The following is a 27,029-nucleotide window of genomic DNA, read 5'->3' as shown; positions in this document are numbered from 1 at the left end:
TGGAGGGGAACTTGCAAATAGTAATATTCCCATAGATTTATTTCTCTTGGTGGTAGAGGTACAAGTTTGGAAAGTTTGCAGTGCATCTTATAGATATGCACTGCAGCCAGTGTCCTTGTGGTGGTGGGAATTAATGTTTAAGGTGGTGGATTGGTTGCCAATCAAGCTGGCTGCTTTGTCTTCGGGATGATTTTGAGCTTCTTATATCTTGTTTGAGCTGCACTCATCCAGGTCAGCGAGGAATATTCCATCACACTCCTGATTTGTGTCTTGTAAATGGTGGGCAAGATTTTGAGAGTCTGGAGGTGTGTTACTCACTGCAGAATTCCCATCCTCTGACTTTCTCTTTTAGTCAGTGTTTATGCGGCTTGTCTAGTTATGTTTCCTGTCAGTGGCAATCCCCAAGATATTGACGGTAGGAGTTATAGCGATGGTAATGCTGTTGAATAGCAAGATGGTTAGATTCTCTCTTACTGGAGATGGTCATTACCTTTAACTTGCATGTTGTGACTGTTATTTGCTGCTTATCAGCCTTAACCTGAATGCTGTTCAGGTCTTGCTGCGTGCAAGCACAGACTGCTTCGTTATCAGAGGAGTTGAATATTGAATTGAACTCTGTGCAGTCATCATTGAACATCCTCACTTCTGACCTTATGGTGGAAGAAAGGTCACTGAAGCAGCTGAAGATGGTTGGGTCCAGGAGAATGCCTTGAGAACCCCTGCAGCAATTTCCTGGGGCCTCCATTACCCACAGCTATCTTCCTTTGTGCTATGTATGACTCCTGCCAGTGGAGGTTTCCCCTCTTATTCCAATTGACTTCAATTTTACTAGGGTCATTATTTCCCTATACAGTCAAATGATGACTTGACCTCACCTTGCCTATTGAATTCAGTTCTTTGATCCACGTTGGGACCAAGATCAAAATGAGGTTTGGAGACATGCTTCTTGCAAAACCCAAACTGTGCAGCGGGGAGCAGGTTGTCAGAGAGTCGATACAGGTTGATAGCGTTGTTGATGACGCCTCTTTGTCAATGGCTGAGGGGAGACAAATGGGGTGGTAATTGACCAGATCAGATTTGTCTTGCTTTTTCGGACAAGCCATACCTGTTCCACATTATTGTGTAGATGCCAGTATTGTAGCTATACTGGAACAGCTTGGCTAGGGACGCAGCTAGCTCTGGAGAATATGGAGCTGTTTCCACTGTGCTCAGCCCCTTTTTGGTATCAGGTGGAATGAATCAAATTGGCTGAAGGCTGACATCTATGATGGGTCCTGAGAAGTATCATCTACTCAGTATTTCTGACTAATTGCAAATACACTACTGCAATAAATAACTGAAGGTTGTGTTTATTTGAATGCCAGGGTTTGTATTCTTAGTTGGCATCATCCCATGATCTAACATTTGTGATAAAATGCATTTCCCTTTGCTTGACGAAGAAAAAGCTATATATATATCAAACCTATTTTCACTCTTTTCCTTGTCGGTACCAACCAAAGTCGATGGCAAGCAACTTATACTTAAGCTTCTTTTGGTGGGACTCTTAAGGTGTGCCCATATTTTACCAGAGTGATGGTTCCAAGATACAGGAAAGCTGTTAGCAATTTTTTCTGTTGTCTTCCGGTGTGAGAAATTAACACTACAATCAGATACACTGTGAGTTAGGTACAATACAGAGCCTTTGCTGCAATGCAGTTGCAATGTGGCTTAGACCCAATTTCAGGAGAGCTACACCAGTGTGAAACAACAATGTTCTTTCTAGGTACCAGCAGTTATCCAGGTGATGCTCTACTCACAGTATGACAGCTCTGCTCCATTTATAGTGCATGAGTATGGATTTCTCTGATCTGCTATTACTCCAGCTTGTTTTAGTATACCATATGCTTAGTGAGATACTCCTTCACCTTGTTGATTTCCCCACTCCAGCGAAATATTTTATTCTGTATGTCATGTTGTGAAAAATTATAACTATCTCATCCAACTGCAAGTTCATTGCATAAACTTGGACAACGGAAGTGGTGATTTGCCTCTATACCTATACTTATATTTGGTATAGGTGTGTCACTGGTTCTATTGTTCATTTATGTAGATGAATCATACTTATAGTTTCCAGCCCATTCCCTTTCTATCACCAGTTACTGCCCCATTCTTAAACTTTGATAATTATTACCTATTATTTACCATATCATTCCTTGTTTATATTCAGTACTTCTTGTCTGTGATGAAAACTTCAACCATTCAAAAAGATAGACAAGTGGGAGCTGTGGGTGATGTATGACACTAGTTCCCCCTTTATGAACTTGTTCTTGCAGTCATTGCAGACTACCGATTACAGTTGATTGTTGAAGGAGCTCATGTTTTTTAATTGACATTTGATTTTTGTCTTATGTTTTCGTACTACTGTCTCTTCAAAATGTATAATTAAAAAATATTGGATGAAAAATAAAAAAACTTATCTGTTTGATTTGAATCTTAAAGGTGTAAATCTTAAAATTTCAGCTTAAACTGGCATACAAAAACCCATTTAATTTATAAGTGTGATCATAGAAGATTCTTAATGTATTTTAGTACACTGTAATCTCTCCAGTCCGGAATGCTTGGGACCAGGTCTTTTCTGGATTTTGGAATTTTCTGGATTATAGAATGACGTTAAGATTGCCTAACCACAAGTGTTTGAACAACAGCATAGATATAAGTATTTGCCTGAAACCTAGAACAGTGATAAAATATTATAACACTTACAATATTATATCATTTAACTTCAGTAATTCTTCAAGATTCTAGAAACAGTTTGGGATAGAATAGTCACATGGAAAAATATGGGGTGATAAGGAAGAGCCAGCATGGGGAAATCATGTTTAACTAACTTGCTGGAGTTTTTTGAAGAGGTAGCAGAAAAGGTCGATGATGGTAATGCTGTTGATGTGGTGTAAATGGACTTTCAAAAAGCATTTGATACAGTGACACACAACAGACTTGTGAGAAAAGTTATTGCTCATGGAATAAACGGGACAGTAGCAACGTGGATACAAAATTGGCTGAAAAATAAGAAGCAGAGAGTAATAGTCAGTGGATATTTTTCAGGCTGGAAGGTGGTTTGTAGTGGAGTTCCCCAGGGGTCGGTATTGGGACACTTGCTTTTCCTGATATATATTAATGATCTAGATCTTGGTGTGCAGGAGACAATTTCAAAGTTTGCGGATGATACAGAGCTTGGGAGTGTTATAAACTGCGAGGAGGACAGTGTAGAACTTCAAGAGGACATAGTCAAGTTGGTGGAGTGGGCAGATGGGTGGCAGGTGAAGTTCAATGTGAAGAAGTGTGAGGTGATGCATTTTGGTAGGAAGAACATGGAGAGACAGTATAAAATAAGGGGTGAAATTTTGAAAGGGTGCGAGAGCAGAAAGACCTGTGTGTATATGTGCATAGATCATTGACGGTGGCAGGACAGGTGAAGAGAGCAGTTAACAAAGCATATAGTATCCTGGGCTTTATTAATAGTGGCATAGAGTACAAGAGCAAGGAGGTTATGCTGAATCTATATTCTGTATTGTGTACAGTTCTGAGCGCCATATTACAGGAAGGATGTGAACACATTGGAGAGAGTGCAGAAGAGGTGTACAAGAATGGTTCCAGGGATGAGAAACTTCAGTTATGAAGATTGATTGGAGAGGCTGGGACTGTTCTCCTTGGAGAGAAGAAGGCTAAGAGAAGATTTGATAGAGATGCTCAAAATCATGAGGGGGCTGGACAGAGTAGATTGAGAGAAGCTGTTCCCGCATGTAATAGGATCAAGGACGAGAGGGCACAGATTTATAGTGATTTGGAAAAGAAACAAATGTGACATGAAAAAAAGCTTTTTCACGCGCAGTGGTTCAGGTCTGGAATGCACTGCCTGGAAGTGTGCTGGCGGCAGGTTCAATCAAGAGGGCATTGGATGATTATTTGAATAGAAACAATGTGCAAGGGTACAGGGAAAAGGCAAGGCAATGGCACAAGGTCATAATGCTCATTTGGAGAGCCGGTGCAGACACGATGGGCCGAATGGCCTCCTCCTGTGCAGTTAAAATTCTGTAATTCTGTGAGAAGCAGTATTTACATTTGTTTTACTTATCCAAATATGGTACTTTATCTTTGATGCCATATTGATTTGTTGCAGCGCCCAAACAGTTGATTGGGTTATAAGTTTATTACCTTCTCAATTTTCTACAAGCCCAAATAATACAAATACCGGTTAAGATTAGGAATTATTTTTTATTTTATTCATTATTGCAATGTTGATGACTAGGGCATCATTTATTGTCTATTTCTAGTTGCCCTTGAGAAGATGATGATGAGCAGCATCCTTGAACCGCTGCAGTCTGTGTGGTGAAGGTACACCCAGAGTGCTGTTAGGAAATTAGTACCAGAATCTGTTCCCTTAATATCATGAAAACATCCATCAAGTCACCGCTTTACCCAACTAAATTTCAAGGGATACAAATGTAATTGTGTAATCTGTCCTTGTAATTTAATCCTTGAGAGTCCAGGTATCATTCTGTTAAATCTGCACTGCTCTTCTTCCAAGGCTATTATATTCTTTCTAAGGTGTGGTGCCACACTAAGGTGTGGTGCCCAGAACTGCTCTCAGTACTCCAGGTGTCACCTAAGCAGGTATGGTTGCAACATGACTTCTAATTCTTAAGCTATAAAAGTCAGTGTTCCATTAGCCTCTTTGATTATTTTATGTACCTGTTCATGATGTTTTATTGACCTGTGTACCTATATCCCAAAGTCTCTTTGGACTTTGATTGTTTCTTGCTTTCCATCATTTAGGGAGTACCCTGTTCTATGCTTTTTAGGTCCAAAGTGCATAACCTCACACTTGTTTACACTGAAATATATTTGTCAGTTTTGTCCATTCCCTTAAACTGATTTTATCTCACAGAATCATTACATTGCAGAAAGAAGCCATTCAGCCTACTGAGTCTGCATTGGCTCTCTGAAGGAGCATTCCATCTAGTCCCACTTCCCTGCCTTATCCCCATAATCTTGTACATTCTGTCTCTTCAGATAGCAATCCAATTTGCTTTTGAATACCTCGATCGAACCTGCCTCCACCATCTTCTCGGAGTTCATTCCAGACTCCAACCACCCTCTGGGTGAAAATATTTTCCCTCTTGTCACTTCTACTCCTTTTGCCAGTTATTTTGAATCTGTGCTCACTAGTTCTTGATACTCTCTTGATTGGGAATAGTTTCTCACAATTTACCCTGTCCATAACCCTCAGGATCTTGAATACGGCTATCAAGTATCCTCTCGACCTTCTTTTCTCCAAGGAAAACAGTCCCAACCCCTCCAGTCTATCCTCATAGCTACGGTACTTTATCCTTGGAATCATTCTTGTGAACCTTCTCTGTACTCTGTCCAATGCCTTCACGTCCTTCCTGAAGCATGGCGCACAGAACTGGACACAGTACTTCAGATGAGGGTTAACTAGTGTCTTATACAAATTCAACACGGCCTCCTTACTTTTGTAATCAATGGCCCTATTAATAAAACCTAAGATACTACATGCTTTAACTGCTCTCTCAACATGCCCTGCCATCTTCAATGACTTATGTACATATATACTGAGGTCCCCTGTTCCTACACCTCTTTTAGAGTTTCTCCCTTTATTTTATAGTGTATCTCCATATTCTTCCTACCAAAATGAATCACCTCAGACTTCCCTGCATTGAACCTCATCTGCACTTGTCTGCCCAATCCACTAACATGTCTCTGTCCTTTTTGAAGTTCAAGACTACCCTCATCACAGTTGACAATGTTTCCAATCCTTGTATCATCTGCAAATTTTGAAACCATGCCCTGTACACCACAGTCTAGGTTATTAATATATATCAGGTAGAGCAAGGGTCCCAACACTGACCCCTGGGGAAACTCCACTGCAAACATTCCTCCAATTTGAAAAACAGCCATTTATCACTACTCTCTGTTTCCTGTTATTCGGCCAATTTCTTATCAAAGTGCCTTTTGCTCCATGACCTAGAATTTTGCTCACAAGTCTGTTGTGTAGCACTGTATCAAATGCCTTTTGAAAATCCATATACACCACGTCAACAACATTGCCCTTATCAACTTCTTTGTTACCTCCTCAAAATCTCCAAGTTAGTTAAACATGATTTTCTCTTGATTAACCCATGCTGGCTTTCCTTAATTATCCTGCATTTGTCTAAGTGACTATTGATTTTGTCCCAAACTATGGTTTCCAAAAGTTTCCCTGCCACTGAAGTCAAACTGACTGGTCTGTAGTTGCTGGCTTTATCCTTGCACCCTTTTTGAACAAGCGTGTAACATTTGCAATTCTCCAGTCCTCTGGCACCACCTCTGTGTCTAAGGAAGACTGGAAGATTATCACTAGTACCTCTGCAACTTCCACTGTTGCTTCCCTCAGTACCTTTGGTTGCATCTCACCTGGCCCTGATACCTTATCTGTTTTATATAAAGATAGCCTCTCTAACACCGCCGCCTCCTCAATTGTAAATGCTTCTAGTGTACCACTTACCTCCTCTCTCACCTCACCTTGGGTAGCATCTTCTTCCTTTGTAAAGACAGATGCAAAGTATTCGTTCAGCACCTCCATTATTTCTCCTGCTTCCACGTGCAAGTCCCCCCTTTTTTTTAAATCCCTAATCGGCCCTACTCTTTCTTTTACCACCCTTTTAATATTTATATGCTTATAGAAGACCTTGGATTTCCTTTTATGTTATTTGCCAGCCTCTTTCCATGCTCTCTCCTTGCTTGTCTTGTTAGCTTTTTTCACTTCCCCTCTGGTCCTTCTATATTCAGCCTGATTCTTATTGTATTTTCTACCTGACACCTGTCGTACATCATCTTCCTTTTCATCTTCACCCCTCTCTCTCATTATCCAGGGCACTCAGGATTTATTTGTCCTGCCTTTCCCCTTCAAGGGAATATGTCTTGACATTGTCTCCAAACTGTTTCTTTGAAGGTGACCCATTGTTCAGCCACCATCTTTTCTGCCAACATTTGATTCCAACTCACTTGACTCGGATGCATTCTCATCTCATCGAATTTGGCTTTCCCTCAATTAATTATCTCTGCTCTGGATTGTACCTTTTCCTTTTCCATAACCAACCTAAACCTTATGATACAATGGTCACTGTCCCCTAAATGCTCTCCCACTGATATTTGATCCACTTGAACCTACTCATTCCCCAGAACCAGGTCCAACAGTAAGCTAAAAACAAAATATCGCAGATGCTGGAAATCTGAAATAAAAACAGAAAATGCTGGAAAAACTCAGGTCTGATAGCATGTGTGGAGAGCGAAACAGAGTTAATGTTTTGAGTCCATATGACCCTTCTTCAGAGCTAAAGAGAAGTAGAAATGTGCTGAAATTTATACAGATGGAGCTGGTGAAGCTGGATAGAAGGCCAGCGATAGGTGGGGGCAAAGGAGAGATTGACAAAGATGCCATGGACGAAAAGACAAAGGGAGTGTTAATGGTAGAGGTAAGGGCTAAAGAAGGTGCTAATAGTGGCATAAAGGTAAGAAAGCGGAATGTGTTAATAGCATTTCTACTTCTCTTTAGCTCTGAAGAAGGGTCATATAGGATTTGAAACGTTAACTCTGTTTCGTTCTCCACAGATGCTATCAGATCTTCTGAGTTTTTCCAGCATTTTCTGTTTTTGTTCCAGGTCCAACAGTGCCTGCCCTCTTGTTGGACCAAAACATACTGCTGCAGAAAATTAGCTTGAACACATTTCAGGAACTCTCGCCTCTCTTGTCACTTTGCACTATTCCTATCCCAGTCTACATTTGGATAATTGAAGACCCCCATTATAATTACTCTATAATGCTTGCAGCTCTCTGTAATTTCTTTGCAAATTTGTTTCTCTACATCCCTTCCACTAGTTGGTGGTCCGTATACTAGAACAATCAATGTTGTTGCACCTTTTTCATTTCTTACCTCTAGCCAGAGAGATTCTGCCTTTGTGCCCCCTAGAACATCCTCTCTCTAGTACTGTAATGCCATCTTTAATCAATACTGCCACTCCCTCCACCCCCCCCTCCTCCCCCTCCCCCCCCCCCCCCCCCTCCACTCTTTCCTTCCTTTTCTGTCCCTCATAAATACCTTGTACCCAGGAATATTTAATGCCCTGTCCTGCCCTTCTTTTAACCAGGTCTCTGTGATAGCAAAAATATATCCATTTGTCAACCTGTGCTTGTAGTTCACCAATCTTATTAACCACACTCCATACATTCACATGCATACACATTAACCCCGATTTAGGCTTTTTTACTTTTCCCCCTTACTCTGACACCATTTAATGACTTAATATTCTCTACTCTAATTCTGTCAAGCTCTCCAAGTATTCTATTTACTATAATCCTACTCTCTGATATATCCTCCTTATCAGTTAATACTTCTCTACTTCCCACTGCCAGTTTTTCTCCTCTCCACTCTGAATTTCTCCTCTGGTTCCCATCCCCCTGCCAATCTAGTTTAAACCCTCCCCAACAGCCCTAGCAAGCCTCCCTGTGAGGAAGTTAGTCCCAGTCATGTTAAGGTATAACCCGTCCTTTTTGTACAGGTCCCACCTACCCTTGAACCGGTCCCAATGCCTCAGAAATCTAAAGCCGTCCCTGCTACTCCATTTCTACAGCCATGTATTGAACTGCTCACAGGCACATGGCACTGGGAGTAATCCTGAGATTACTGCTTTTGAGGTCCAGCCTTTTAATTCCCTTCCTAACTCCCTAAAATCTGCTTTGAGGACCTCATCCCATTTCCTATCCATGTCATTGGTCCCAATGAGGACCATGACCTCTGTTCACCCTCCCCCAAAAGGATGTCCTGGAGCCGCTCTATGGCATCCTTGACCCTGACAACAGGGAGGCAACATACCAACCTGGAGTCACGTCTACAGCTGCAGAAACACCTGTCTGCACCCCTAACTATGAAATCCCCTACCACTATAGCACTTCCACTCTTCCTTCTTTCCTCCTGTACAGCTGAACCACCCATGGTGCCACGAACTTGGCTTTTGCTACAGTTCTCTGAGGAACCATCTCGCTCACCAGTATCCAAAATGGAAAAGCGGCTAGAGAGCGAGATCACCTCAGGGGATTCCTGCACTACCTGCCTGTTTCTCTCAGATACATTGGTGGTCACCCATTCACTCTCTGCCTGTGTACTTCTTAGCTGCGGTGTGATCACCACTTTTTAAATGTGCTATCCATGTAATCCTCAGACTTGCAGATGCACCACAATAACTCCAGCCTCTGCTCAAGTTCTGCAATCCAGAGCTCAAGTTTCTCAAACTGATGACACTTCCTGGAAATGTAGTCATTGAGGGCACTTTGTGTCTGCACGACTTCCCACGTTTCGCAGGATGCACATTCCACATGGCCGAGCTGTGCTGACATACCTTAGACTTTGTATAAAGTGTTTACTACAATATGGTATAATATAATAACTCACCTGTCACTCACCAATCGTTTCCGCTATGTCGAGTCCAGAAAGGCCTATACTTAACAACCAGTCAACTTATGGGATACCTGTGAGGTACGTTTAGATTTTATCTGTAAACTCCTGGCTCGCTCGCTCTGCTGCATTAAGGGTTCTCTCTCCAAACTCTGGCTGCTTAATGGACAGTCAATAAACTCATGGCTTTCCTGTGATGTCACTATTTTTTCTAACCTGGCGTTTTAAAGCTGAAGCAGCTATCCCCAGTGCATTCTCCAACCAAGTTCACTCTCTGCTGCTCCCCTGGGTAAATGTAGGCCCCACGCCCCGCACTCTCTTTATATCCTCGCTGTCCCTGGTGCGTTCTCCAACCAGGTTCATTCTCTGCCTCTCTCTTAGGTAAATGTAAATTATCTCTTTGTAATTTATTGCTTCCCTCTACACTACTTACAATGTCACCTATTGGCAGTAGATGTGGCTTTCTATCCCATTATTTAAGTTGCTAATAAATAGTGAATAATAGTCGTTTGGTAGTACAGAACTTGAATATTGCTGAAAAAAGAAACATCTAAGCTTTTCATCATGCACTCATCAGGATATTCACAAGAATACCAATGTAAGGGGGAAAAACAATTTATACTGTATGTGAAGAGAGTGCTGATTGGTTGGCAAGTGGTTTTGCCATGGCGAATGCACCATTGATGGTGACTGACATTTAACTGCCAAGCAAGCTTGACCCTGATTCGTCAAGGCATTGCCCTGAGGAATGAGTCAGCGAATGGCTATCACTTATTTTGATTAACTGAAATAGGTGCAATGTATGTACATGTTCTTCCTGTCTGCAAAGAACAGGGTCCTGTGTAATAATATATGTAGTTTCCGGTACACACAAATGCCCCACATTGCGAGCCCAACTGACAGTCTTAAATTGGTTGTCAGTGTAATCCTTAGCACATTGAGGATTACTTAGCAAATGTTGGACACTATGTTTTGAGTTTTGCAAGCATGGGCTGGTTGAGTGTGGTTTGTACTGTTAGGAGATAGAGACAGTTTAAGTAAGTTATATTTGTATTTGTGGGTGTTCAGAATGAGTTTTAGCTTTAAAGTTTAAGCTTGATTTGTATTTCTGTATTTGTGTGTTAAGAAAAGGTCAAGTTGAGCTTTAGTTTCACTTTAAAAGGTCCCTGCATTTCTAATGAGAGTTTTACGACTCTGAGAAGTTAAGCAAACACAACAGAAAAAGCTATGCTGTTGCCTAGCAACATGGGCCCAGAGAGGCAGGCCCCACCCCTCAGCGCACACAGGGAAAAACAGTTTGAGTTCAGTTGGAAGAAGGTGCTGGGGCAGGTAGGACATGAAAAGGATTAGATAGCAGGCTCCAAGCTAAAGAAGAAAGTCCCCAAATCCAGGGGAGTAGAACAGGAGAAAGTCCCAAGAAGACCTTCTAGTCAAAGGAAGGACAGGAGCCTGGAAAAGGTCCTGTTGAGAGTGAGGAGCAGAGAAAGGCTCCAAGCTTAAAGAGATGAATGCTGCAGGAAGCAGATTTAAAGCAATATGAAGGCTTGTGAGAGGCCAGAAGATCCAAAGAGACCTCTGAAGGTCTGTAACTCCTTGCTACGGGCATGTGAAGCAGTTGTGTACCGTTGATGGCTGAGTCGGTGAGGGTGAGTGCATGGAAGTCAGCTTGAATGCACGTGGTGACCCAGGAAAGAGGAGCATCAGAAGGAGAGTTCGAAACCCTGGAAGTGAATCCTTGTGGAAAGCATCTGTGAGAAAGCATTGGTTTGGGAGAAGATTCCAAAGCGAGTTCTTGAAGTGTGGAGATTGGAAACTGTCTTGTGAAAGATGGAGATCAGTGAGACTGGTTGGCTCACAGTGTAACAAGCGTCTGGGGGGAACTGTTGAGAGACCCATAGCATCTGGTCGAGGTGGCACCTGTCACTTGGTTTCAGAGTGTGGTGTGCCTGACCACAGGTTGCCTGTTGGTTTCCATTGACTGTGTACCGTGAACATTAGAGTATAAGATAGCTTTTGTAACTTGTGTCATCCTTACAAATCTGTATATATCTGTAAATGTATAGTTGTGGGTGAAGGGGTATTGTGATATAGTTCATCTTTTCTTGTTTAGTAAATGTTTTATTCTTTTGTTAGCAGTTCATCAGCTGATTCCCGTGCCTCTGTCCAGTAGCTACTCGCCATGTACTTAAACCAACAAATAAAAGTTAGGACCTATCAAGCAAGGTTCCATCCTGGGATCAGGCTTGTCCAGTTTTAACATCAGCTGGAATCATAACAGTATGTCGCTCGTTGCGAACAGTGGCTGGGACATGCTGTTTGATACAATCTGCCAGCCTTTGAGACATATGGCCTACATACCTAGCATCACACTGGCACTTAACTTCATATGCCACATTACTCATTTGTGCGATAGACAGAACATCTTTTTGGCTTGACGGCAGCATCCTGTTAATGGCAAATACTACTCGTGTTGCTACTGCATAGTAGCAGCATGGAACAGCTAGCTTCACCTGTTGTTCAAATTTTTGAGATACCTTGCCTTCCCAGGGTAACCTGAGGTAGACTGGGCACCTTTCAGGGCCAAAAGTGACTGTCTTAAGCTGCTTCATGAGCTTGCATGATACACAGTGCGAAATGATCTGATCAGGGTAGCCATTATCCTGCTTTGATGTCTTTGATGCGCCCTCTTTAAGCATCAAACTTGCATGGTGAGCAAATGGCTCAGGCCCTATGTATAAGGTTACTGATAAGACCAATTTTATAGCGTGTGGAACTGTAATAATCCCAGTGTGTATATTGACCAGTGAAGGTAGGTTTGCAGTAGACCATGGTAGAGAATCCCTGTCAGGTTTCTCAACTCATATATCAAGGAAGGGGAGTTCATTTGGCATGCTCCATTTCATAGGTGAATTAGAGCGCAGCTAAGAATTGTAAGGAAATTGTTACATGCAGCTGCGGATTTAAATATAGCAAACCTATCATCCACATAATGGAAATATGCAAGGGGTAGGTGTTACACGCCATTCCATTGAAGGCACGTTTCTCTTGGAACTGAACAAATATGTTTGAGAGAGCTGGGCCTAGAGGGGACCCCATGGCAATGCCATCTATTTGGACATGCATGGTGTCATTAAAACTGAACTCAACCGTGAGACTTGCCAAGTTCATAAGTTCAATGAATACTGATTCACGCAATGGTGGCGGGTCTAGATCGCCATGATACCGTGCTGCAGCACAAATATCAATGGCTACCTTAAATGAAACATTGGTGAATAGGTTAGCAATGTCAAATGTGCACATGGACATAGCATTGCTATCAATATGTAAGTGCTGTATGGCCTTCGCAAATGTGAAAGAGTCCTTCACCATGTATGTGGAAAACTAGATCAAAATATGTGAGCCACAAGTGAAGCTAGCTGTTTCACGCTGCTACAATGCAGTAGCAACACGAGTGGTATTCGTCATCAACAGGATGCTGCCGTCAAGCCAAAAAGACGTTCTACCTATCACACAAATAAGTAATGTGGTATATGAATATCAGTGCCAGTATGATGCTAGGTACATAGGCTTTATGTCCCAAAGACTGGAAGATCGTATCAAACTGCATGTCCCAGTCACTATCTGCAATGGGCAATTTGTTTGGGTACAGAGCACCCAAACAGCCCTTGCTCGCAAAACTCAAAACATAGTGTCCAACATTCATTGTGATTATGCAATTGGACAGCATTTGCTAAATAATCCTCAACATGCTAAAAATTACACTCTCAACCAAGTTAAGATTGGCAGTCAGGCTCGCAATGTGGCACATTGTGTGTACTGGAAGCTACAGATATTAATGTGCAGGACCTTATTCTTTGCAGACAGAAAGAACATGTACACACCTTGTCCCTGTTTCAGCCAAACAAAATAAGTGACAGCCATTCACTGACTCATTCCTCAGGGCAATGCCTTGACGAATCAGGGTCAAGTTGCCTGGTTTAAATTTCAAGCAATGCTTGGCAGTTAACTGTCAGTCACCTTCAGTGGTGCATTCTCCATGGCAATGCCTCTTGCCGACCAATCAGCACTCTCTTCACACAGTATAAATTGTTTTCCCTCTTATATTGGTATTCTTGTGAGTGTCCTGATGAGTGCATGATGAAAAGCTTAGACATGTCTCTTTTTTCAGCAATACTCAAATAGTGAGTAGTTGTGGCTCCAAACGGTAGAGTCTTGGATGTTGGTTGATAGTCATAGTCACAGAATCATACCTATGTCAGGCTGATATTTGACTAGTCTATGGGATAGGCCTCCCAATTTTGGCCCATTCCTTATATGTTAGTGTAGAGGACCTGGCTGTGTCAGCTGAACTGGTAATGCATTTGTTATGTCCAAATCCGATGCCTGTATTGTTGCTGTGTGGTCCATCAAGTTTATCCTTATTGTAACTTTTTGCAGCGGTTTGTTAGAACTGAGTAGTCATTTAAGCCGGTTAAGTGTCAATCATATTACTGTGGTTTTGAAGTTACATATAGGCCAATCCGGGTAAGGATGGTGGGTTTTCTTTATTGAACCAGTTTCAACAAAATGGCATGATGGTATTTAAACTCACAACTCTGGGTTATTTTTCCAGGCCTACAGTTTACTATTCCAGTTACATAACGACTTATGCCAATTAAGTAGACCAGTCATGCAAATCAAACAAAATGGAAGTGGTTGGTTTATAGAATATGATATGTATGTTTTTTGCAGAATATGTGATACACAGTATAAAGTATTCATGGAGAACTTTTCCTTTGGAGACTAAAAAATTGCAAGATTGCTTCACTTTATGATTAATTGCATTTCAAGGAAACATAAACTCAGCATTATCACTGGAAGAACAAAGAGGAAATGAGAATGATTTTTGTGCACACAGTATTATTGGAACCTGAAGTGTTTTGCCAAGAAATGACTTGAGGCAGAAACAATAATATTACTTAATAGGGAATAATTGAATTGAATAATATAAAAGGTGCATAAAATAGCATGAAATTTAGCTGTAGCTTTGTTTGTTGCACTCTTATCTCCGGGTCAGCAGATTGTGGGTTCCAAGTCTCACTCCAGCAGCTTGAGCACAAAATCCAACCAGATGTTCCACTCCAGTTCTTACGGGATGCTGGACTGCCAGAGGTGCTGATTTTGGATAAGAATTTAAACAAAGGCCAGCGTGCCCCCTCTTCTAGGTGGACTAACAGATTCTGTTGCACTATTTCAATCAAGAGCAGTTCACCTCAGTGTCCTGGCCAATATTTATCCTCATCAATAAAATAAATTGTCTGGTCATCATCAATTGTGGTTTGTAGAAGTTTATGGTAATTTCCAAGATAGCCACCACATTTCCTACATTCACAGCTCTGATTATACTGCAAAAACAATTCATTGTTTGTGAAGCACTGTGGGATTTCAGAGATTATGAAGGGCACTATATAAATACCTTTCTTCTGTGAGGAAAGGGTAGGGAAATGGGACCAGATAGTTGCAGTTACTAATCTAGGTGGGAAACAGTGGCCTGAATAGCCACCTCCTATTCTGTAACATCTGAATCTTTTAATAGTAAGATAAATGATAAAACAGATTGTATGTGGTCTGTGGTCTTTCCCATGCTTTCTTGTATTCATTTTACTGGAAGGTTTCTGTGTAAATGTGCATTCAGAAATTATCCTGTCAATAATAAGGTTCCTCTAGACTCTAATACTTTCCTGGCAGGTCTCTGCCAAAAGACTGTTGAGACTAGTTGAATTGAAAGTTTCAAAACAGAGATTGATAGATTTTTGTTAGGCAAGGTGTTGAGGATCAAGGATCAAAACAAGTGGGTGGAGTTGAGGTACAGATCAGCCATGATGTAATTGAATGAAAAGGATTGAGGGTTTGAATGGCCTATTCCTGTTCCTATGTTCCCTCCTTGCATCCTCCATAAACGTGAGATCACCGTAAATTCTGCTGTCCGCAACTTAAGTCTCTTTCACCCATCATTTGCTGACCTGCATTGGTTCTCGGTCTGGAAATGCCTCAATTTTAAAATTCTCATCCATGGTTTCAAATCCCTTTATGGCCTCACTCCTCCACATCTCTCTAACATCCTCTTCCTGACAGCCGCCTTTGCACTCCTTCAGTTTGGCCTCAATCAGGAATCAGGCACTTCCCTGATTTTCATCACTCTGGCCATGCCTCCAGGCTGCCCAGGCCCAAAGCTCTGAAAATCCCTTAGCTGGAATGAGACTTCTCTCCATATCCTTTTCCTCCTTTAAGACTCCCTTTGTATTTCCTGCATTACAACAATGACTTAACTTCAAAAGTACTCATTAGCTGTAAAGTGCTTTGGGAAGTGCAGATGTTGTGAAAAATGTTTATAAATGCAAGTCTTTATTTTTCTTTAAAAACTATTTCTTCGACTTAGAAGCATAGAAAATAAGAGCAAGAGTAGGTCATTCAGCCCTTCAAGCCTGCTCCACCATTCAATATGATCATGGCTGATCTCTATCTCCATACCATCCACCTGCTCTCTCCTCATACCCCTTGATGCCTTTAGAATCCAAAAATCTATTTCCTTCTTAAATAGATTCAGTGACTTGGCCTCCACAGTCTTTTGTGGTGGAGAATTCCACAGGTTCACCACTCCTGAGTGAAGAAGTTTCTCCTCATCTCAGTCCTAAATGACCTACCCCATATGCTGAGACTGTGTCCTAGTCCTTGTCCTAGAGCCCCCCAGCCAGAGTAAACATCATCCTTGCATCCAATCTGTTGTTAGGAAACAGAGGTAGTTTAAGTAAGTTATATTTATATTTGTGGGTGTTGGGAATGACCTTTAGCTTTAAAATTTAAGTTTGATTTGTATTTCTGTATCTGTGTGTTAAGAAAGGTCAAATGGAGTTTTAGTTTCACTTTAAAAAGGTGTTTGCACTTCTAATGAGTAGTTTTATGACTCCTATAAAATAAAGGTAGAAGGATTGGAATGTTGCTCAGCTATAGGGGGCCAGTGAGGCAGATCCCTCCTACAGACACACACATAGAAGAAGGAAAACAGCAGTTTATTTTGGAAGCTGTTTGAGTTCAGTTGGTTTGAAGACAGCTGTGAAGCAGAAACAGCCTAAAAGGGGACAGATAACAAGTCCAAAGCTAAGGAAAACCCCAAAAATCCAGTGGAGTGGAAGAAGAGGAAGTCCAAAGATGACCTTCCAGTCAAAGGAAGGGCAGGAACCTTGGAATAGTTCCTGTTAAACGAAGTTAAGAGTGAGGAGCAGAGAGAAAGTCTCCAAGCTTCAGGTTTGAAGAGACAAAAGCTGCAGGAAGCAGATTTAAGTGAGAAAAGCTTGCAAGAGGCAAGAAGGTCCAAAGAGACAACTGAAGGTCTGTAACTCTTTGCTATGGGCATGTGAAGCAGTGGTGTACTGTTGACGGCTGAGTTGGTGAGATAGAGTGCATGGAAGACAGCGTGAATGCATGTGATGACCCAGGGAAGAGAAACATCAGAAGGAGAGTTTGAAACCCTGGAGGTGAACCCTTGCAGAAGGCGCATGAGAGAAAGCATCGGTTTTGGAGAAGATTCCAAAGCGAGGTCTTGGAGAATGGAGATTGGAAACCCTCGAGTGAAGGATGGAATTCAGTGAGACTGGTAGGCTCACGGTGTGACAAGCATCTGGGGGGAGTTGAGGAGAGATCCATAGCATCCATTTGAGATGGCATCTGTCACTTGGTTTCAGGGTGTGGTGTGCCTGACCACAGGGCGCCATAGGGTTTACATGGACTGGGTACTTATTGTGCACATTGGAGTATAAGATAGCATTTGTTGTAACTTGTGTTCTCCTTACAAATCTGTGTATATCTGTAAAGGTATAGTTGTAGGTGAAGGAGCATTGCAATATAGTTCATCTTTTCTTGTTAAATAAATGTTTTACTCTTTTGTTAAAAGTTCATCAGCTGACTCCTGTGCCTCTGTTCAGTAGCTATTCTCCACGTATCTAAACAACAAATAAAAGAGGATCTATCGAGCTGGGTTGCACTCTGGGATCAGGACTGTCCAGGGGTAACCTCAGCTGGGATCATAACATTTGCCCCTCCCTGCCAGAATTTTATACATTCCAATGAGATCCTCTCTCATCCTTCTAAACTCCAGTGAATACAGGCCTAGTCAGCCCAATCTCTCCTCATACGACAATCCTGCCATCCCAGGAATCAATCTGGTGAACCTTCGCTGCCCTCCTCTATGGCAAGTATACCCTTTCTTAGGAAAGGAGACCAAAACTGCACACACTACCCAGGTGTGGTCTCACTAAGACTCTGTATAGCTGCAGTAAGACATCCTTGCTCCTGTCCTCTCGCAATGAAGGCCAACATACCATTTGCTGCCTTAACTGCTTGCTGCACCTGCATGCTTGCTTTCAGTGATTGGTGTACAAGGACACCCAGACCTCTTTGTACATCAACATTTCCCAATCTATCACCTTTTAGATAATATTCTGCCATTCTGTTTTTCCTACCAACGTGGATAACTTCAGCTTCACATAACTTCATGTTATACTGCATCTGCCATGTATTCGCCCATTCACTCAACCTGTCTAAATCGCCTTGAAGCTTCTTAACACTCTCCTCACCGCTCATATTCCCACCAAGTTTTGTGTCACCAGCAAACTTGGAAATATTACATTTGGTTCCCTCATCCAAATCATTAATATATATTGTGAATAGCTGGGGCCCAAGCACTGATCCCTGCGGCATCCCACTAGTCACCACCTGCCACTCTGAAAAAGACCCATTTATTCCCACTCTCTGTTCCCTGTCTGCTCTGTTTAGTTATCTGTCTTAATATCTCTTTATGTGGCTTGGTCTCAAGTTTTGTTAAGTGTGTTTGGTCATTTTACTGCATTAAAGGTGCTATAAAAATTCAAGTTGCTATTATATGACCTCTATTCACAGGAGTCATTATTATCAAGGAGTTTTGTTTCTATTTTAGAACAGATTGCATTGTGTGTTTAATGCAACAAGGCCTGGATTTTTCTAAAAGCAGCAAAGCAAGGATGTTTGCTTCTAAGCTCAAAGAAAGCCTTGCTGAGACCTAGCGATCTCTGGCAAGATGTTACTCCTCTCTTCATGCAGTTGATTCTCGCATTCTTTAATGGGGAATCCTGAGTCTGGAACTGGAGTGATGCAATCAAGCTATCTAAGCTGCCAATCAAATTAAAGAATTCTCACAGACAGCCAACCAGAGAATGAAAAACACTAAAATCAAATCGCTTTGTAAAAAAATTTACTCAGAGCAAAATAAAAATCGGGACATACACATGAAGTGAAGGTTGGAGTTGAAAACCATGAAGAACTTTTTTTAAATGGCTTTAAAAAAATCTAATAATTCATCTTATGGGACACATTTAACAACGCTGCAGAAATATAAACTAATCTTCTTCAGGGACAGATTGGTTGTTCATAGGAACAGAGGAGTAGGCCATTCGGCCATTTGAGCCTGCTCTGCCATTTAACTAAATCATAGCTGATCTTCTACCTCAACTCCATCTCCCCGCACTATCCCTGTATCCCTTAATGTCATTGGTATTTAGAAATCTATTGACCTTTGTTTTGAACATTCTCAAACTCAGCAATACCTATTACTCAGCTCGCTGTTAAAAATCCAGTTACACCTGAATGAGCAAGGTATAACTTTTTATGTGGTTTCTGACAGTTATGCGAGAGTGGAAAAGGGGAAATTCTTGCCACAATTCATTTCACTGATTGGTTTTGGAGAGCTACAGCACAGCCTGTGCAGAGCATTAATCTGCTCATGCCCTAAATCCTGAGGCTGCAGTGTTTTCAGAGGAGTAAGAACAGAAAATGCTGGCGGTCTGCCATCAAAACCCCCCACAAAATCCACTCCCAGTTGCTTCAAAGCATCTTTTGTGGCAAAAGCCGATTGTCATAGACACCTTACAGGAATTTCCATTTACCATCTTTTCATAAATGTCGTATCTGCATTTTTGCATTTTAATATCAGCTTCTTTTCTGTGCTGAGTTAGCCATGTTTTAGTTTAGAAATCGCATATTAATCTCAAATGATACATTTAACAACTTGAATACAAGCAAGTTAGATATGTTAGATCTATCATCATAGATCATCGTTTAATCTACAGCACAAAAACAGGCTATTTGGCCTGGTGGTATCTGCTGGAGGCTACAATCTACAACCCTAGCAACATATCCTTTTTTGTTCCCCCCCAACCCCCCGCTTATCTCACTTCCCCTTAACCACATCAATGCCATTTTCTTCAACTACTCTTTGTGGTAGAGCATTTCTTGTTCTTACAAGTCTTTGGGTAAAGACATTTCTCCTGAATTTTTTATGAGATTTCTTGGTCTTCCCCCATAAGTGGAAATATTTTCTCTATGCCTACCCTTTCATAATGCTAAAGAGCTCTGTCATAAAATCGTAGAATGGTGACAGCTCATAAGGAGGCCATTTGACCTGTCAAGTCCATGCTGATTCTCTGCAGGGCAGTTTAGCTAGTCCTACTTCCATACCCTTTTCCTGTGATCCTGCAAAAACTTTCATGTCAGGTGTTTAACCAATTCCCTTTTAAAATCCACGATTGAATCTGCCTCCACCATACCCTTGGGCAATACATTCCAGATCATAACCACTTGCTGCATAAAAAAACTTTTCCTCATGTTGGTTTTGATTCTTTTGCTGATCACCTTTAATCTGTATCCCTTGGTTTTCGGCCCTTCCACCAATATTCTGTTCCATCATATCAGGAATCTCCTCCACCTCTTGTCGTGGTAAAAGCCACTGCAAAGAAATGATTTAATAATTCTGTCTCTTTTATGTCCTCAGCCACCACCTCCCCACTGTCTTTAGGTAAATGGTTCAACTTCTCTATGCACCTTACTCTTGTTCTGGACATAACTAAATAATATCTTGTTATTGTCGTTTTATAGATTGTGTGTATCCTGCACAGATTTCTTCTTTGTGTTTCCCCTTGGCTTTCCTCTGCTTGATTCTCTATTTCCTTCCTAGTCTGTTCCTCCCTGCTGCATTTAAAATATTCTCTTGGAATAAAACAATGTCCTGGTAAGCAAATTAATTATTAACAGTACAACCTACTCATGCTTCTTCATAGCAATGTACTGCCTCCCGTCATATCACTTCCGGCAATAGTACTGAAGACTTGTGTTCCAGAACTTGTCGTGCCCCTAGCCAAGCTGTTCCAGTACAGCTACAACACTGGCATCTACCCGGCTATGTGGAAAATTGCCCAGGTATGTCCTGTACACAAAAGCAAGACAAATCCAACCCAGCCAATTACCACCCCATCAGTCTACTCTCGTTCATCAGTAAAGTAATGGAAGGGGTCATCAACAGTGCTATAAAGCAGCACTTGCTTAGCAATAACCTGCTCACTTGATGCCAGTTTGGGTTCTTTTCTGGTTCCTTGAAGACAAAAGGAGGTTGGAAGCTTTTGGCTTTTCAGTTAAAATTGTGGTCAAACCTCCGTATTGAAGAAATGTAATGTTGTAGCTAAAAATTAATTAATCCCTCTTCACTGCCTGAGATTGCTTTCTCTTCGAGGCAGGGTTTTTTTTCTCTTTTTGCTAGGTGAGATCTCTTCCTCTGACCTGCTGGTCCCAAACTGCCTTACTGGGCTGCCCTTGGTACTGGCACTCTCTGCAGGCAATTTCAGGCATGTGATAACAGTATCAATATATTCCATTGTCCAGACAATGAATTGAAGCTGATGTAACAAATAATGGGGAAATGTTTGATATCCCATCAACACTCCAGATATGATCATCCCATTGAATGACTTCATTTGAAATCCCATATTCATGAGCCCAGTAAGTCTGGCAGCCATTGTCATTTTAAATCTCTTCCATTGAAATGGTGAAGGATAGTCGATTAGCACCTGGGAAGGCGGTTTGCATTTTAAGTGACTTCCCAAAGATATGTGGTCATGTCTGTCTCTGACATATACACGATATACGATATTCACGAGACACTTACAATTTGTGACACCTGGAGTAAATCTTATGCATCTGCATAAATTTTGATTTCCTTCTTTACTGTTTATAATTTTACAATGAGTCCAACATTGCTTAATATGTATGTAGCAATGTATTTAATTAAATTTATTATTCAGAGAGACCTAAAATTATAGTATATCACCAACCATTTGTGAGGTCTCATCTTATTGTTTAATGATCAAATCTCTTGAATATTCACCAGAAGCTGCTAACAGCAGTAAATCTGAAATATGTGAAACATTTGTGGCTCTTGTACTGGAACTGTATAACTTTGAACAGATTACATTTATTTAGCATTGCTGGGAAGTATGTAATACATTTTAATGATAATAATGGAACCTTTAGTATGGAGGCATCTGCAAATCAAGAGAGGTAATTTTTGCTGATGGCAAGAAAATGAGAATGAAACCAGGTAAACTTTTTGGTCAGATCTATAAATTTCATTTGTGACATATTTGTCCAACTGATAGTTGAATCATTAGCTTTAACAAGATTTAATAGGGAAGTGTAGGAAATTGCTCTTGCTGGATGGCGAATGGATGTGAATTTACAACACATTGCAGGCTTGAATAAATCATGAAACTGAATTCTTGATGGCTTTCAATATTGATCTAAGGATAGTCTTCTTTAAATATTAATAATATGGCTTTATTCACTGCAGAGCCTTGCACCAATATATCTAGGGCAGGGAGCAGGTGGTGGGAAATGTGCAGGAATTTGTTTTTTAAGATTCTAGGGCTGCCGAGTTATCAGAAATATTGAAAGCACAAATGGATTGGTAGCACAGAATGCAAGTACTATTGGAGAGAGAGACGTTGTCAAAGCTTTTCATCTTATACTCAAGACAAATGCAAGGTTGCCAAATTTCAAATGGCCACAACAATTTGTGGTACAGGAGAAAAGGGGTGCTGATTGGTTGGCAATTTGTCTCTGATGCCAAGGCCAACAAGAGTCAACCTGCCAACCAATCAGCACCCTTTTCCTCTGTAGTATAAATCTGTGATTGTTTGAAATTTGACATTCTTGTACTTGTCCTGATGCATGCAAGATGAAAAGTTTTGGCAACATGTCTCTTTTGAGTAATATTCAAATGGATTATAATGACTTCAGGATTGCCAACGCAGTCTGTTTCTGTGGAATGCGATAACAGCTACAGAGTAGAGAAAAACTCCTGTAATTCTTAAGTTTTTCCTTTTTTTTCATTTACCTCTGCAGACAACTAGGGTAGTATTGTCCAGTAGAAGTGGCTGATGATCCACGAGCATAGTCGCTATGGAGACACCGTTTTAGTTACTTGCACTAATTTTAATGAGAAACAGCTGATAGTAGTAGATGTACTTAATGAGTTGATTTAGTTAGTGGGCATCTAACACTAATGCAGTCTTTCTCTTTTACCAAAGTTTGGAATTCTGACATGAATTTATTGGATCCAAAACAGCTCAGAGCAATTTCTTAGGTTATGCCTAGTAGTTGTGTGTGGTACAATCATCAGAATGATTGCTGAGGATGTTGATCACAATAGGATGCACCCTACTCTCCATCCAGAATACCATGATATGCCTTATGGCGGGGATTCTCGACCAGGGGGCTCACCGCCTCCCAGGGCAGAGATCTGCAACCTATGGCTCCAGAGGCTCTTTAACATCTCATCTGCCCCTCCCAATCTTTTCCAGTTGGATCGCATTATCATGAAAAAGCCAAAAAAATTAAGTGAAAAAAAGTAAGAGCAATGTATTTATTGTGGGGATAAAGGCTAATCTCAGCTCCTGAATGTGCGTATACTGGAGATACGAAGAAAACTTTTTTTTAAAAATGATACAAAATATATCAAAAGTGTAATAATTCAGAGTTAGGTCTACTTTAATTTTGATTATATTTCTACTAATGCATAAATTCAAGACAATGTAGTTCATTTATTATATATGCAAATCATGCTTTTTACCAGAGACATGGCAATTTGCCATGTATTTGGTTTAAAAGTGTCAAACTTTCATCCTGTGGCTGGTTTTTATTTTAGACATCTTTTTATTATAGACTCTTCAGGTAAAAGAAGGTTACCAACTCCTGCCCTAGGGGTTTGCAACAAGGTTTCAAGTGATCACCAAAAAAATGAACAGACGCTCCTGTTTCATCCATCTCCTCAATCTGCTGGCCTCCTGACCAATAATTTTTGCCTAATTCTCACTTCTGGTTTAAATGAGGCCAACCTGGCCGTTTAACTTCATGTCGCCCACCCAGAGTGCCAAAAACATCAGCGTGGAGTCAGATCAGGCCGGGGGACTTCATTATGCTGCAGACAAAGCAGGGCGCAGCGATCCAATGCAGAGAGAGATAAACCTGGGCTGAGCTAAGAGGGAGTACACTGAGGCTATCACTAGTGGCGTCAAAAAATAGCACTTTTCCTCAATTCATTCAGTAAGGAGCAGCAGCCAGTGACTAAAAGTATCAACAGTAACAACAGGATCACCAAGATCTTTACACCCACTCACTCCAGTTGGTGCCAGTAAAGCTGAAGTTTGGGGCATGATTCAGTTCATATTCTGTGTTAATTTGTCTCTGACTTGACAGTGGGAAAATAAAATTGCCTCTAATTTCCAGTTATTACAGAAAGAGGTTGGGTTTTAAATCATCTCTGTAATAAATAGACCTAATTATATCAGATATGAGATATTTTTGAATGAAATAAACTAAGTATCACAAGCATTGTAGGATTTTTCACACTCATGAAAAAACTTGTTAAATGTCCCAATGCGGATTGGTTACTTCAAGATTGCTTCCCAAATTGCCTACTATTTTAAGTTAATCAAGCCCTTAAGAGCAGTACATTGAAATCCACCAAACTGAGTACTTATAAAGAGAAACGTCTCTTAATTCTAAGACACAAAGGCATCCAACACTGCATATTAAGGAGACTTTTTTAAGATCTCCTTCACCCCTGTTGGCAGGACACAAAAGCTTTCCAACCTCTCTCAATGCAGCACTCCCTGTGCTGGAGATAATGCAATCAACCTTCTGTCATATTGTGCAAAAATAATAAATATGTTTAACAGTATAATTTCTTTATAGAAACATTTTGGGATTCATTGAATTTTTATGATGCAGGCAGCATGATCTCCAAAATAAAAAGGTTGACAACCCCATCTCTGTTGGAATTGCTCATTATTGGTCGGGCTTGCTTACTTCTAACTTGAAGCTGTTATTCCAATTGGTCAAACTGACCACGCTTAACAGCTCTCCTCTGCTGGCGTTTCCAGGTAGTGTGTTACACAGATTACACACTATTTTAACAGATAACCAATATGTGGTAACAAAGGAAGTAATTGACATCAGCAGACTTGTTTTTGTGAGGTCAGAAGGTTGTCTTTATGAGATCAGCAGACTGCCACTAGAGCTGATAGAGTTTTGAAGAGACTGATGCCATCGACGGCCATACCAAGCTGTCTGTTCTCCTCTTGTCCTTTACTGTTGAGCTGAGGAGAATACGCTTGGTGACGATGAACATCATATACTTGACAAGACAACGCAACAAATGGCCAGATGGTATTTTCCAGTTATTCACGTGCTGTGCAAGGTCAGGACAGAGGCCTAAAGTGGTACCAGGCTGATGTCAATTGAGGACTTTGTGCTGGAATGTAAAACTCTGTGACCTGGATACTGTAACCTTCAGTGATTGGAATTAAATATAGGCTGCATTTATATGTGCCGCAGCAGAAGGGGAGCACTTGCTTTACATTCATAGATGAGGAAATCTATCCAGTGAATTGCTGGAAATAGGAATTTATCTTTAGTGGAAGAACTTGAATGTATTTCTTTAGTAATTGTGCATTCTATTAACTTGTTTTTCTTCAGTGTTCAAAAATTGACTGATTATGATGGACCTTATTTTGGAGCTTTATTTATGGTAGCTTTATTTAACGTAAAGGCTTGCAAATTGTTGAATAAGGCAATACTGTTTTTCAAATAGTTATTCCAGTAGTGAATATAAATGATTGGGAGTGCTAGGGAGAGATTTTTTTCTCCAGCAGCCTGTTAAAAATTTTAGAAAAATAAAAAATCCTTAAAATATTTAAGAAAATATTCTACCAACTGAGCTGGCCAGTTTGTGTTGGAAAACCCTGCACTTGTCCAAATTGTTATCCTGTTTAACTAAATGCAGCCTTTTAATAAAGCAGGAAAGGCGACACTGGGTCTAAAGACAGCTGCACAAAAGATCTCTCTCAATTCAAAATCGTTGTAAACTCCTACCGCTGCTGACTGGAAAAGCATGAAGAGCAGTTGCACTTGTGCCGGTGACTGCAATGCAGGCCGAGCACACATGCGCAACAGCTCGTAATGCCTTTCCAGGTGGCAGGGGTTACATTGTTAAGTTTACTTTAAATTGTCTGGACTTTGGAGACAGGGAGCTGTTGGTGGACACCTTGAAATTTTCGCTCAAACCCCAGTTTGAGAATCACAACCCTGTTGAAATTGCTCGATATTGGTCGGGTTTGCTTTCTTCTAACTTGAAGCTGTTATTCCAGTTGGTTAAACTGACCACACTAACAGCTTCCCCTTTGATACAGTGCTGCCTGGTGTTTCCATGGTGTACTACCTGGGTATGCAATATTTTAGCAGATAACCAATATGTGGTAACAAAGGAAGTAAGTGAGGCCAGCAGGCTATCTTTGGCATGAATCATAGATAAACAAGTGTTTTTAATTTATTTCTAATCAGAAGCTTACAGCACTTTGAGTTTTTATGAATTAGGCATTTTGTGTAGTGCATCAGAATACCTTGATGAAGAGAATACTTATAATGAGAGCCTAGGAAAATTTGGGTTATATTTCCTGGAGGTGAATACAGCCAACAGTGATTTAATCACCCTGTTTAATGAAGAAAATCATTAGGTAGAAAGGAGATGATTTCCTTTTCATAGGAGAATCCAGAACAAGGGGAATGAATCTCATATTTGAGCAAAGATTATTTAATTGAACCTAGGCAAAAAATCAAAAAACTGATTTTGAGAATGTGGAAAACATTACTACAAAAGTGCATAGATGCAAAAACAATTGAGATGTTTAAAGGGAGAAGAGGTGCTTGAAAAGTAATGACATTAACAGATATGGAGAAAGGATGAGAAATTGGATTTTAAAAAAATTGTTACCATACCCAACAAAATGATACACAGTTTTCTGTTCCTGTATATCCTATTGCAAATCATGGTCACGTTTTTTCTTTTGTTTCGAAGGCCACAGAGAGTGAAGCTGGGGATATGGACCTGAGTGGCCTGCCAGAGACTGCAGTAGACTCTGAGGATGATGATGATGAGGAGGACATTGAGAGAGCATCAGATCCACTGATGAGCAGGGACATTGTCAGAGACTGCCTGGAGAAAGATCCTATAGATAGAACAGATGATGATATTGGTGAGTCAGTGTACAATTTGGAATAGGCAACGAGATTTAAAGTTGAAAAAAAAGTTAAATTTTTGAAGGTAACTTGATGCTATCTCTATTGTTATGCTGTGAAAGTA

General features: G+C 40.8%; 1 protein-coding gene across 6 annotated transcripts in view; it reads left to right on the top strand.

The window, feature by feature from the left end:
* Positions 1–27,029, top strand: part of rapgef2b (Rap guanine nucleotide exchange factor 2b) — a 534,998-nt gene that overhangs the window by 359,784 nt on the left and 148,185 nt on the right. For all 6 annotated transcript variants that reach the window (XM_078540424.1, XM_078540432.1, XM_078540414.1 and 3 more), the window contains one exon: positions 26,745–26,922. In XM_078540424.1, coding sequence (XP_078396550.1) covers positions 26,745–26,922 — 178 coding nt within the window. The remainder of the gene's footprint in view (positions 1–26,744; positions 26,923–27,029) is intronic.

The sequence above is a fragment of the Cetorhinus maximus genome, chromosome 1, assembly GCF_964194155.1.
Source record: "Cetorhinus maximus chromosome 1, sCetMax3.hap1.1, whole genome shotgun sequence".
Taxonomy (NCBI): Eukaryota; Metazoa; Chordata; class Chondrichthyes; order Lamniformes; family Cetorhinidae; genus Cetorhinus; species Cetorhinus maximus.
The sequence above is the reverse complement of the archived record's forward strand: the minus strand, read 5'-3'. Positions and strand labels throughout refer to the sequence as shown.